Source organism: Colossoma macropomum, unplaced genomic scaffold, assembly GCF_904425465.1.
Source record: "Colossoma macropomum unplaced genomic scaffold, Colossoma_macropomum, whole genome shotgun sequence".
NCBI classification, from domain to species: Eukaryota; Metazoa; Chordata; class Actinopteri; order Characiformes; family Serrasalmidae; genus Colossoma; species Colossoma macropomum.
In genome coordinates this window covers 26,416,291-26,430,541 of record NW_023494803.1, presented here as the reverse complement: position 1 = coordinate 26,430,541, position 14,251 = coordinate 26,416,291, and the positions used below count along the sequence as shown (strand labels likewise).

At 42.3% G+C, this 14,251-nt stretch overlaps 1 protein-coding gene across 1 annotated transcript; it reads left to right on the top strand.

Annotated features, from left to right (window-relative positions):
* Positions 1–236: 236 nt before the first annotated feature.
* On the top strand, positions 237–14,161 carry si:ch211-168d23.3 (BRD4-interacting chromatin-remodeling complex-associated protein). Its single transcript, XM_036593752.1, has 14 exons — positions 237–292; positions 1,507–1,659; positions 2,067–2,112; positions 2,686–2,728; positions 3,027–3,092; positions 3,341–4,861; positions 4,989–5,213; positions 6,122–6,587; positions 8,209–8,330; positions 9,037–9,095; positions 9,290–9,438; positions 9,681–9,775; positions 10,391–10,493; positions 11,534–14,161. Exons 3-14 carry the CDS (start codon positions 2,072–2,074, stop codon positions 12,247–12,249), a joined length of 3,606 nt encoding a protein of 1,201 aa, XP_036449645.1. The 5' UTR covers positions 237–292; positions 1,507–1,659; positions 2,067–2,071; the 3' UTR covers positions 12,250–14,161.
* Positions 14,162–14,251: the final 90 nt, after the last annotated feature.

Genomic DNA, 14,251 nt, shown 5'->3' with positions numbered 1-14,251 from the left:
AGCGCTATTTTTGAAGTTTTGTTTTTTCCCTCTTTTTTTCTCTCCCCGTTTGGATCGCTGGAGTAGAGAGCAGCGCGCGCGCCGCTTCTGCTGCCTTCACGAGCCCAGCGCGCGACGCCTGATGGAGAGACCAATCGCGCGCCGCTCCGATTTTTTTTCCACCTTTGTGTTTCTCTCCCCCAGCCCAGTCTCCCCCTCCCTCCCTCCCACCCTCAGCATCTCTAAAGGCTACTGAGTGAGAATCGATGGCGCAGAGGCCCGCCTGACAGGACAATAAAACCACAAAGAAGCGGTGAGTGGGGTTTACTCTTTTCCCTCTCCCTCTCTCTCGCTCTCTCCGTCCTTCGCCTTACAAGTTATGGTAGGAAAGAAATAGCTGGCGGGGAGGCGAGAGAGGGAGAGAGGGGGCTCGGCGGCGGCGCCCCGGCGTGCGGGCTGAAATTCACAGCGGATTCTGAACAGCTGCCTTTTAACGAAGCCGAAGTCAGATTCTTATTACAATTTTCCTGTTCCACCTTAAATGGTGCAGCAGTTACGTTCAGGCGCCAGAATGTAACTGCTGCACAATTTAAGGTGGAACGGGCAAATTCGAACGAGAAGCTGGCGAATAGGACGCTGACTTCAGCCTCGTTGCCTTTTGTTGGTGTGAGGTAACATAGCGGTTCGCTCTCAGTGCTTTTTCTCCCTTCAAGACATGAGCTGCATCCCAGCGCTAAGCTAAGCCGAGGAGCCTCGGCGTGTTATGCTAGCGCACAGCACCGCGTCGTTTCGTGAAGCTGGTACTGAGGGGGTGTTGGGGTACACAAACGGTGAAAATCACTTTCTGAATGATGTTATTAGGGTCTCAAACAGTTTCCCTCTGGGTCTGGCCGTTCATTGTGCGCTGCGGCATACACACACACACGCCGTCAAGGGTCTCGGCTCGAATGCGGCGGCGGCGGCGTGAACAACAATGTGACGGGGGTTAGCTGAGGAGGAGGTCTGAGGAGGTTTTGCTTGGCTGAATGGACCTCCCTTGGAAGAAAAACACGACAGGCAGACACAACAAGGAGCTGCAGTCTGCGTGGTGGTTCACAGCCCTGGGTTTTAATGGAAGGTTTAATAGTGCCCCCCCTCCTTCGTTCCCCACAAGACGAGTGGAGAAATGCCCTCAGTGTTCACAGGCCAGTGTGGAGAACGGAGGGAGGGAGCGAGTGGTTCTCCAGAATGTCATGGAGAACGCAGAGTGCATCCTTCTCATATTATTATCGCAAGCCGATCCTGGGCTACATTATAGCCTAACAAGACTGTTGACTAATAGACTATTTACTGCCTTGTGAACCACGATGCCAAATCTGAAGGTCGCTGATATTAATAAGGTGTCAGTTATCTCATCTGCGTAGGCAACATGAGTCACATGATACTGTCTGCTAACCATGCTCATCAGTGAGTGCCGATTTTTAGGTGGATGGGCACTTTTGCTCGCGTTAATGACTTTGTGTAAATCCCCCTTGGCCTTCTTTACAGCGAGAAGATCGTGATGTACCTGCTGTGGGAGTACAAAGCCCCCTACCTAACCCTAACGGCCTGGCCTGGGTCCAGAGCCAGTCCCTGAAGTGTGAACATGAGGCGCCCACCTACTCTCTCTCCTTGCTCTTAATGGAGCCCCAGTCTCGTGAAGTAAGCCCGCATGTACTTCACACCTTGCTACCTCTAAGCTCTTATCTTCATACAGGATTAAAGGTTATTATGCTAGAGAAAAATGGGGTTGATAAGGAACACTATAGATGGAATTTATGTAGGCTGGAAAATTGATGACACACAGAAAAAAGATTTACTGACCGGTGATATATTTTTATTTCCCTGTCTCTACTGATTTTGGGGATTTCACACCGCTGCTTTATTTCACTTGGTAAACTTGATAACATGTCCTTGACTCATTGAGATATGACAGGGAGTTATGTGAAACGGTGGTATGGGTTTTTCATTGTAAATTCATCATGAATTGTATGTGTAGACAGGTTTTGCTATGGTCTGTGATGTTTCTAACTAAGTTATGTTTTCTGCATCATTCACATATGCTTCAGTTGAAATGGAAGATGAAGATGGGACATGTTTACTTGATGTGTTGTGGTAAGTGCTACGCAGGAGTTGGAACGTCTTTATCCAATGACACCTTTTACCATGCAGGATTGTCTAACCCTTCACTGTAGTCAGACCTCATTAAATCAAATAATTTAATTTGATACTAGGTGTGTAATGATGCATTAAGCCCACAATTCATTTGGATTCACAATTCTGGGTTCACAAATGTATTCTCATGATATTACAACAATAACAAAATTCGAATTAAGAAAAATGATGACTGTAGTCATATTGTTGTACAACTTACTAATGACACTACAGCTGGAATATCAGAAGAAGGGCTGGAGTGAGTTGTTGATTGGTGCTAATTGTTTGCAAACTTTGGTGCCGAAACAATGCAGTTCCAGTAGATGGCATAATTAACAGAATGTCAGTTCTCCATGATGCATTGTAACATCTCCACGATGCACATGCCATAGCTTTGCATAGCGATATCACAATGTCATGATGTATTGTTAACCCCCATTTAATATTAACAATGTGCTAATACACTAAGACGAGTCCTGGTTCTTCTAGCAAAATTTGTGATGACTGATTTGTGCTTCTGTCTGTGTTTTAAAGTGATCCACAAGCTCTGAATGACTTCCTTCATGGAACAAAAGAGGTACATCTCGCTTGCAACAAAAATTTTAGCTCATTTTTAGTATAATTTAACTAATGGGTGTTATTCTAGCTGTTACTCCATTTATGATCGATTAATTAACATGTGAAAGGCATGAAAATAATCTAAATAAAAAATCTAATTTAACAGTGTCATTATAGGAACTTTAATCAAAAACCTGGCTGAAATCTTTTGAAATGGTTACTGTTTGTGTGTGAGAGAGCATATTTGAGAAATAGATGAAAGAGTCCTGTAAACCCTCCCTGCAATTAGCTATCTCTCCTCCCCTCTGTTCAAGCAGCTGCTGAGTGGAGACCTGCTCATTAATTCCTCCTCTGGGGAGCCATCCCTGTTCACAGACACCCCGGTGAGTCTGGGCCTCTGTCTCTATGGAGGACATGGTAGATAAGGAAGATTTTACTAGTACTAGCTCAGCATCACCTGTCTATCTGACTGTTTCTTCTAAAACCACCTGCTGGTAATTTGGTTACTACTGAGAATTATAGTACTCTAATCAGCAGTTTCAAAGAAAGCTCACTCTCTGTCATCCTCTCATGACTTATTGTGTATCCACGTATCTCAGCTTATTAATTGTTCTCTCTTTTCTCTCTCCAGAGCCCTGTGTCTTTATTGGCAGATGATGCTGGTTCTCATGACACGCCTGCCTCAGGCTGTGTGGATCTCTCCTTCCTGGATGAGGCCTTGCTGGCCTCACCAACTGGAGAAGAAGATTCAGACGAGCCACATGATGCCTTAGAAGTACAGGCAGAGGTACCGCTGCAGCAGCCACAGCAGCAGGAGCAGGAGGATAAGCAGGAGGAGGAGACCTGTGACATTTTGCAACAAAGTCTCCAAGAGGCTGACATCACTGAACACACTCTGGCTTTAGAGGCAGGTCTTGCACCACCTGGAGAGCCTCTCTCACTCTACCCATCTGATATGCCCCTTCCTTCACCGACCTATCTGTCCAAACCACTGAACATCTCTGGGGTCACTACGTTGCCCAGGGACACTCAGGTTGCAGTAGAGCCTCCTCAGCCTTCTCTGTTAGCGGTAGGACCGGGATGTCCCTCACTCAAACCTGCAGCACCCCAGTTAATGGGGCTGCTACCTGGGAATGTATTCCCTGCACCTTCTCCTGAGACATCTTTCTCCCTGAATCCTGCACAGGGCTCCAGCATGATCGTCCGGAAAACCCTACCAGGCCTCGCAGGCCGCCAGCTGTTGACCCCTGCTGTTAGGACCACAGCAGCTCCAGAGATCATACTGCAGAGGACTCCTCTGCCCATTCAGCCCAAGTTGCCGGTGAACATCCAGCCTAGGTTGGTGCAAATCAGCCCTAAGCCTTCAGGGCAGAAATCGTCTCCAGGACTTACTTTTATTCCACCAGCTGCGTCTCAGAACATCCTGCTGTCCTCTCCTGTGACCTCCAAGCAACCTCCACCATCACAACCCACACCAACGCTCAACAAACCTGTCAGCCTTCAGCTAGTCAACCAGGGAGGCTCCATTGTCATACAGCCCCAAGGCCTCTTTCAGGGCCAAAGCCACTTCCTTCTGCCCAGCCAAAGCCCTGTAACAGTGGCCCAGTCTACAAGCACTGCTAGGCCTCTTCTCACCACAGTGAACAATCAAATGCCAAGTGGAGCCCCTTCAGCAGGACACCTCGTTGATGGCTCACAGATTGTGACTGTACGCCCTAGGCAACTGAATTTCAGCCCAGTATTTACAACTCCTACTGGGCAGCTCACACTCAGACAGGGAGCCCTCCTGGCAGGGCCCTTGCAGCTTCAGTCGGCACCTCCTACCGTCTTCCAGATGCCAGCACAGCTAACAGGAGCCTATGCTCCTCATCCACGGGGGCAGCATGGTGCTGTGGTCCACAGCCCTGCCTTAGGGAACCAGATCACCTTGATAAATAGCCCCAGTGTGCTCACCCCTGATATGACCTCCATTTCAATAGTCAACGGCCCATCAGTGGTGCAAAACCTGCCCTTTGTGTCGCAGGCACAGAGACTTATGGCAGGAGGTCCAGAGGAGCAGCTAAGTCTTCCACAGACCCCAGTGCTTCTCCTGCCTGAAAGAACAGTAACAGATAAGACTGAAGCAAACGAGCAGCTTCAAAGCATCTTACAAGTGAGATCCCCAAATTCACTCTCCTGTTTACTTTTTTTGTTGTTGCACTTTGTTGAGTGGCTCATAAAATGCCCAAGTCTGAACATGGTTGCATAATATTTGTCTGTTATTTTTATACTTATTGCAGCAGAGCAGACTGTCTTCTCCAGTCTCGGTCCAACCTCCTGTTGCCGAAATGCACTCACAGCCTTCTCCAGTGGTCACTCTCCTGCAGGCACCACCAGAAAGCACTCATACACCTGAGCCTGTTGCGTCGTTATCCAAACACCTAATTTCCCAACCAGAAAAGCAACAGGCTGTTGAAGAAGTCCGTAACTCTCAGAATCAAGCCTTCATACTTCATCCCCAACAGGTAAACCAAAGTGTGTGTTTGAGGTTTTGAATTTGGTAAAACCATTATCATACAAAAATATAAAACCTGAATGTCTGCATCTGAAAGGAGTATTTTGCATGTCAGAGCAACGTGAAATATGAAAGTAGGCTATTCACAACACCACCAACAACACTCAATTCCACAAAATATTGGGACGATAGGTAAAATGTAAATACAAACAAAACGCAATAATTTGCAAATCCTTTTTGACCTGTGTTCAGTTGGAAACAGTGCAAAGATATGATATTTAATGTTTCAACTAATTAACTTTATTTTTTGTAGATATTACTTATTCTAAATTTGATGCCTGCAACATATTCCAAAATAGTTGGGGCAGGGACATGTTTACTACTGTTACATCACCTTTTCTTTTAACACTATTCAGTAATCTGGGAACTGAGGACATCAGTTTTTGTCCTTGTAAAAGTGGAATTTTTCCCATTTTTGCTTGATAAAAAAATTAAGCTACTCAACAGACCGGGACCTCCAGCATTGTATATTGTGCTTCATAATGCGCCACACATTTCAAGTGGAAGACAGGTCTGCAGAATGTGGCTTGACATTGTTTTTCTGAAACAAGCAGGGGCATCCCTGAGCAAGATGTCATGTAGATGGCAATATATGTTGCTCCAAAATGCGTATTAATGTTACAGGCATCAATTTTAGAATGAGTATGTATTTACAAAAAATAATTAAGGTTAAAAAAGTAAAACATTAAATATCTTGTCTTTATACTGTTTTTATTTAAATGAAGGTCAAATTTACAAATCACTGCTTTTGTTTTTTTTTTTGTGTTTTACCTATTGTCTGAACTTTCTTTGGGTTGTGTTTGTAAATGCAAGAAGGCATGTAACATTTTAAATATGTTTTAATGCCTCTGTCCACAGCAAGCACTTTCAACCACTGCAGAGTCCTTGTCCGAGATGCTGCTAGCGGACAGTCACATCTCTCCTGCAGCCAGTGAGACAGAAGCTTCTCCTGCAGCCCTGGCTGTGTGCAGTCAGTCTGATGCCCTCTCTATACTTTCTGAGTGTGGTGGGATGCCCACCCCAGCACATTCTGGGTCAGAGCACAGCGACATGCTGTCCTCACCACCTATACTCCATTGCTCTGGAAGCACCCCATCTACAATGTTCCCCACACCTCCACTCTCAGACAGAGAGCCCATGGCCTCCTCTGCATTTGTGGCTCTCAATGCAAACCCCCAAGGGCAAGAGGAGTCTGTGTTGTGCCTGAGCCCGTCTTCTGTTCCAGAAAAGATGTGTTTGTCTGGGCAACAGCCTGCTTCTGCTGGCCTTAGTGGAACCCTGGAGGCTGGCCTCTGTGGAGTCCAGCAGCACATGAAGCAAAGCAGTGAGTGTGAAAAACCTCTACCGCAAAACCTAAAATAGTGGTGACCAACTGTACTCTTGGAGATCTGTTTTCCTGCAGTGTTGAGTTCCAACCATTGTGTAATATTTTGCTACCAGCCCTTCTTTTCACCCAACTCTAATGCACCTAATCAAGCCAATCAAGCCCTTTTTTTAAGACAGCAAAGCTAACAGGAGCCTGCGCTCCTCATCCACAGGGGCAGCACGATGCTGCAAGTCCACAGCCCTGCCTTAGGGAATCAGATCGCCTTGATAAATAGCCCCAGGGTGCTTACCCCTGAGATGACCTCCATTTCAATAGTGAACGGCCCATCAGTGGTGCAAAGCCTGCCCTTTGTGTTGCAGGCACAGAGACTTATGGCAGGAGGTCCTGAGGAGCAGCTAAGTCTTCTGCTGACATTTATTAGCTGGAGCATTTGTGACAGATTATGGCTGGGCCTAAATTGTGCAGGATCATGGTGTTCTCCAGGAACAGAATTGGTGGCTGCTGGGGGAGGCTATGTAACCTGTCATATTAGTAATTGCTGTTATGTTATTTAATAATAACTTATATAGTGTAGAATGAAATACTGTAGGCTAGAGGCCCAAAGGTATTTCAAGATCTGTAATTTAGTATTTCAGTGGAAACAGCAAGACACTGTCTTAAGTAAATTCAGTAACACATTCTGTTAAAATCTGTAAAGTACTATATTCAGAATACATTTACAATACATTAGAGTACTAGAATCTTAAGTACACGGGGAAGAACTCTGCTGTTATAATTTGACAAAATTGTTCCTCACAGTTACTGGTTGAGAGTTTTCTTCCCTTTTATTTCTTTTTTAAATATGTTAATGAAAAGATCATTTTAATGAAGTTCTGAAATTCTCAAAATTAAATAAGCCTATTATTAAATATTAGGTTTAAATACATTCATAAGTTGTTGGTTGTGACATGGTAGCTCTTAAAAGTTTTATAATATGTTATCATAAACCATGATGGCTTTAAAAATGTCCCACTTATTAGTACAGTCACCAAAAGTGGAACAGTGCTTAAAATCTGCTTTGTCAAATAATTAATATAACATATTCCAATAACAAAATCTTGCAAATTTCACCATAAACTGGGAAGCTATGTGATTTTCAGTTCATGACATGAATGTAATAAGATGCCATGAATCACATGACATGACATCAATGATAAACTCATCACTTGCAGACATATCCACTACAGAGGAGACTGTTCAGTTCCATCATCTGTCAAAAGAGTTTAATAACATTGAGAAAAATAATTGGCTTATCAAGTTGAGCAGGTTGTTTGTAAAGCGGAGTTCCTCAAGAATCCATCCAACAAGCATGTCTTCTACATGCCGTGCACTGATTTTAAAATAGTTAATAAAGCATTGATTCTTTAAAAAATGATTTGGTTCTTTGTGTATCCTAAAGGTTTTCACCTAAAAATAGAAAAAGGAACTGTATTCTGAATACTGCCTTTTGAAAATGTAACGTAGACAGAACATAGATACTTCTGTACAGAGACAGAATTTCTGTATTCTGAATACATATTCCCAATACTTGTATTACAATAATTCTCAAACCTGGTAATGTTTTTTTGACCTGTATCAGAACTCAGAGCTCCTGGTGTGATGGCTGATGGTGAACTTGTCTTGCCAGACCTACAGGAAGACCACAAGATTGTGTCATCACAGGGCACACAGATAACGACCACCGTCCAGGTGCAGATATCAGTGAGTAGACACTGAGTGCGTTTACATACACTTAATAATCCGATAACTGCAGAAAATCAGATTTTGTCAGTAATCCGATCAACACGTTTACATATACTTAGGTAATCAGATAAAGGGGAAACTCCGGGTCTACATGAGTCAAGCAGTAATCGAATTTCTGCTTTACAACCGGCCAATACACTCACAGAAAAGGTGTGATGTAAACGTAACGTAAAACTCAAACTTTGTGCCTCAGCTTTTTTTTTTTAAAAAAAATCATCACCCCACTTTACCTAAAACTATGAACATACATCATTTAGAAGATGAAGAATATTTAAATCCAAGTATGTAGTTAGTTTCAGCGTTGCTCCAAAAGTGTTTTGCTGTTTATTCCTGGTACCGCTGTCTGTTTCGAACGCACACACTGAGAAATCTAAAAGAAATCTGGGTAAGAGTTTACAAATCTGATTACTGAGCTAAAACCCAGCTCTCTCGAGTTTCTAGACCTTACTCCGATCTAATGAGTATACCGATCAGGAATATGCTGTTTACGTGACCTTTTAAATAATCGGATAACTGCAGATATCCGATTATTGAGTGCATGTAAACGCACTCATTGTTTCTTAATTACTGAGAGTCTGAAGACCGTCACATGTGACAGAGAAATGGGATTAGACATTACCTGTTATTTCATACAGCATTCATGAAACAGTCTGTGTTGCTCTAGGTACCCTCTGTCAGTGTGAAGGAAAAAGAAAGACTCACTCCAGCAGTGCGGCAGTACAGGTCAGTAGACACAAACATCTTCAGTGTAGAAAAATATCTGCATTAAATGTTTGGCAATTCAATCAACAGAGGACCTAGTAGAAGAATTTATTTTGCCTAATGACACTAAATTATTTTGTTAGTTCAGAATGACAAAGAAATCTGATGTAACATGATCAACATGTCTTTTGTATGTGTGTGTGTGTTACTTCCAGGGTGAAGCAGCAGATTTGTTCAGACCACAATGCTGTTTTCAATCCAAATACTCGTTCTCGATTCATTTCGCTAGAGGATGCTGTGAGACACCTGTTGCCGTACCATACCTGCTCCAGAGCCTTACCTAGCCACGCTGATCTGATGACAGGTTAGGCTCTAGTCAACCAAGTCATCTTAGCCCTCTAATACTAGACCTTTTAAAGACCTTTAAAACGGACTTGAATCAACTGATATTTGGTAATTCTGTGTTGTGGAAATTCAGTTGGACTTCTATTTTTGTATATATGATGAGGTATTTGTTGCTGTCTTATCTATCTACTAAAGTACAATGAGGCTGATTTGAAATGAACACTGCACGCCACTAAGTCTTTCTTATCTGTCTTTGTGCAGTGGATAAGCAGTTTGAGAATGTATCGGGGCTGCTGCTGAACCGTACCACAGACATGCTGAACAAGTACAGGAAGCTCTTACTGGCAGAGTCCCAGGTGAGCCAGAGCATAACACATTTCCTTTACCAAGCATCTCCCTGAAATGTTTTCTGCATTTCTATGTACTAAAACACATAGTATCACATAGATATATACTCCTACATTTTAAAAAGGCACATTATCTCTTCCATTCAGTAGTACTATGCAGTCATCCAGCCCAAACATTGTTTCCTGAGCTAGATTTATTGATTATTGTGCTCGTTCAGAGGACCACAAGCATTGTATGTGGTGTGCAGGAGGTTTGACTGGAATGTTAAAATACTGAAGGGCTGACTCATTGCATCACTAAACCACACAGGCAAAGTTTCAAACCAAGATTTACTAAAAGAACTTTTGGATATGAGGACTGAAGATTGACAAATATTGCCAAATGTTAAATTTTTAATAAGAGAACATTTTAACCAAAGGAAACGTTCATATTTTTATAGTTCTGAAAAATTAGACATGCATGCAAGATGTAGAGGAATGATAAATTGATGTGCCCCTGGCAGGGTGTACAAGATAAATTATACACTGCAGATGGTACTAACTTCTGGTTATATGGTGCAAAAAGGAAATTAAGACTAAATACTGTGAAAGAAGTCATGCAAGAACTGTTACTGATCTGTACAGCAGGAGAGTCCCTCAGCAGAGATGGTGATGCTGGAGCGGTTGTTCCTGCAGTCTGAGAGATTTTCACTGGGGGAGGAGAGACGCAGAGCCAGGGGAGATCCAGGTCAGTATTCTTGCTCATTGTTTCAAAGTATGGCACCTGTCACATAATGATGACGTGAACGTACGAGCAATAATATTTCGATATAGGCTATTTGGGGTAATTTGGGGAAATTACACTGATCCTTTATCCCACATGAATTGGCCATTTACAAACAAATTACTCACCGGCTCTACTCTGGTAAAATTAATTAAACTCTAATAGGGCTTAAGATGAACATGTGAAAGTAGTCTGTAATGCTACTCAAGCACTCTACTACCCCACAGGAAGAAAATACACAGCTAACAACATCGCATCACACAATGTGTGTGCTATTTCAGAATAGATTTGCTAAAGATTGCATCAGATTTCCTTCTTCTATATCCAATCCTTTATTTTCTGCTGATATCATCCCAATATTGATGCTCATCGATACCAAAATGTCATGTCTACATGCAACAATAACTGTGTTATGAAAAATCATAATAAAACATTTTCTCTTCTACTTGAACACAAATGTGGAATCAATTGAAATTATTTAGAATCCAGCCAGATTTTCAACAGAATTTCTTCAACTGAGCTGCAAGTAATAAATAATTAATACAAGTTAGAGGATGAGACTTCTGAGGGTAAATATTGAGATTTTCTTGTAGTCATAAAGTATAAATCATATATCTACTACTGATTCCATATCGAAGGGTATCAATATCAGACTGATATCTGTAGAATATGCTATATCTGATATTGGATGGCAAATACAGAATGAATCTGATCTAGTGCTCAACAAATCTACCCTGAAATGCCCACTTACTTTGTGTTTTAAGTAGATTGAGCAGGATAGTCCACTTTTAGCTCATTTTGCTTCATTTAAAAATAGCTAATTTTAAAGCTTAGTGGTTTTTAAAGAAGAGATATGTAGTGTGGGTCAATATCCAAGGTTTCAGTATCAGTATTAGAAAAGATAAAGTCATCATGCCATCATTGTTTGCTACCACAACTTACGTTCAGGTGAGCAGACATTCAGTAAAATCTAATCATCTGTGCATCATTTGGTTATTTGACAGAGTCGTTCCTGATGTCCTTGCGTAAAGCCTCTTTGCACCGCAGCATGGTGCCCTCAGGCCATGCTGATGCCTCAGGCAGTCCTCCTTCTCCTCCAGCATGGTCTCTACACTCAGACCGGCCTCCGGGCCTTAAGACGTATCGTTCCAGAAGCAGGGGGGCGCTCCGCCTCACCATCAAACATGAGTCAGGATCTCGCAAAGTCATCCACAATTCTGCCTGCGACAACAACCCACACACCCCCTCTGGCCACAAGCGCACCTCTGGTGGGCAGCTAACCAATGGAGGAGACGTGCAGGAGAAACAGGAAGCCCTTAAGCCTCCTTTGCTGTGTCCTCCAGTGAGCAGCTCTCAGCCTGTGAAACAAGCTGTGGGGAGAGGTCATACAGACATAGAGACAAGCAGGACAGCTTGCGATTTGGACCTCCCACATTCCACGGCTAAGTTGGAGTGCACAGGTGAGAGTCCAGAGGGTTTGCTTCCCGAATTGTGCCCTCCAGGGCTTAAACGGACAAAACTGGACTCTTCAGATGCACTGTGTCCAGGTTCTTCTCCGCTGGTGGAGGACAGCGGTCTCAGTGAGCACCTGCAGAGTGCCATAGACAGCATCCTGGAGCTGCAGCGGCTGCAGGGGACAGCGGCTGGGGTCAAACCCAAACTACAGCAGAGTCACTCATTGGAACAAGCAGTAAGTTGCATGCTGGAGGGAGAGCTGTAATACACTTAAGACCCCCAGGATGAGAACAAGTGCCATTTCCAGCATTTAATTTCCTGCAGTTGAATATAACACTGTCTGATGAACACAGCAGACACTAAATTCTTAATTTGTTCATTCACAGTCTAAGAGGAGTCTACTGTTAACTGTCCCTTACTGGCATGAGAAAGGTCTTTAAAATAAAGCACTGGAAGTAAATAAGTAAAATAAGTTAAATTCTAAATGTAAAAAGTAGCAGTTAGAGTTTGGGAAATCTGATGTGAATAAATTGAGTGGAGCATTTTTGAGAGATGCGCCACAGTAATTTTTTATATTCCTATTGGTTTAGTGTTAAGTAAGGAAACCTCCAATGTGCTTGATTTGTGCCAACATCAAAAATGTTGTCAGTTACATTTGCAGAGTGCCTGTGTGTATTCTTGTCTTTTTTGAATGTATGTATGTATGTATGTATGTGCGTGTTTGTGTCATAAGTATGATAGCTCATGTATGAAGGGGAAGAGTTTGCTTGGTTATATATAATATATATTATATAAATATAAATACAGTACAGTTTAAGCAAGTTTGTATTTGGAGATTCTCACACTTCAAGTGTGCATAATCTGCAGGTGACAGTACATGGAATATGTTGCAGCTTGTTTACCCCCAAAGAACATGTGCTTCATTCTGAAATCACCAGCAAAACCTATTACTGCATCAGTGAGATTTTTTTCCTTAAAAATGACTCGTCTCCAATCCAAAATTAACAAAAATTGAAAGAACATTATCCAGTTAAGAATTGGCAGGTATTTTTTTGTGCTGACTTTGCAGCCAACTGTGATGCATCTTTCCATTTTTGCATCACTGTGCACCATTTTGTCATTTGAGACGGGCTTTGCATCATCTGTGCACTGTTTGGTCATTTGACAAGGAGACAAAATCTATGATATATTAAAGAAACAAGCAATAATGAATGGTTGGTCTAAAATGTGGTTGTGCCTCAGTCAAACTTCTAGTCCTTGTTTTCTGTGTATTTGTGATCCCATCAGTTCGTCATTCTTTGACCGGCAAAGTGGTAAAATCTTGATGCACCAATGTGTATCTATACTTATCAGTTTAACTTTGGGAAATCAGTGCCAACTGATGAGTTACTTGTGCAGGATCAGAACACAGAATTTGGTAAAAGGGGGAAAAGTGTTTTACTTTTTTTAATGTATTTGTGTTTGATGTTTTCCTTGACAATCTATGACAATTTTGTATGTTTTGTGCACTCCACATATAGTTCTGTATAGAACTAGACCTGTTAAGGTTGACTTTCTGGATATGTAGATGATGGATTGTGGAGGCCCCATTATTTTTCAGCAGTAATTATTATTGGGGGTTGACACCTCATTCTTATTTAAGTAGAGACAATGGGCCTTATCAAGCACCCCAGTTTAAGAACACCAATATAAGATCGAGCCTCATTAGTAGTACTATGTAAAAGGCATAAACTGACATCAGATCAGCATTATTATCTGGGATGTTTGATAAGTGTGGGCCAGTGTCGCAAAGCTACAGCTAATTATTCATCGTCGCTCACCAAGTGAAACGTCCATGTCTCACCTGACATCAGCAACCGCATATTTGGCTGCAGTGTTATTACTTTCAAATGCCAATTTGATATTCCTCTCCAACATGCTATGCACTAATCTAGAACTAAAACCAAGTCAATACAGCGCACTTAACCCTGTAAACTGTGACCAGCCCTAAATGTGACAAGGTGCCACTTTTCAATGTATGATGTCATTTTTTTCCTAGTCATTCTCTTTTTTCAGTTTAATACTGTGAACATGGTAGCATGTGTTGGACACAGCTTCAGACTATGACACACTTGACTGACAGATTGTTCTGATGCCAAAATCAAAGAGGCCTTAATTTCGCAGTACCAGATTGTAAAGAGATCATTAATGTTAAATCACAACTAATGATTCCTGTGACCCAATGTAATGTTAGTGATTCATTGAAGACATATAAAGAGAAAATCTTT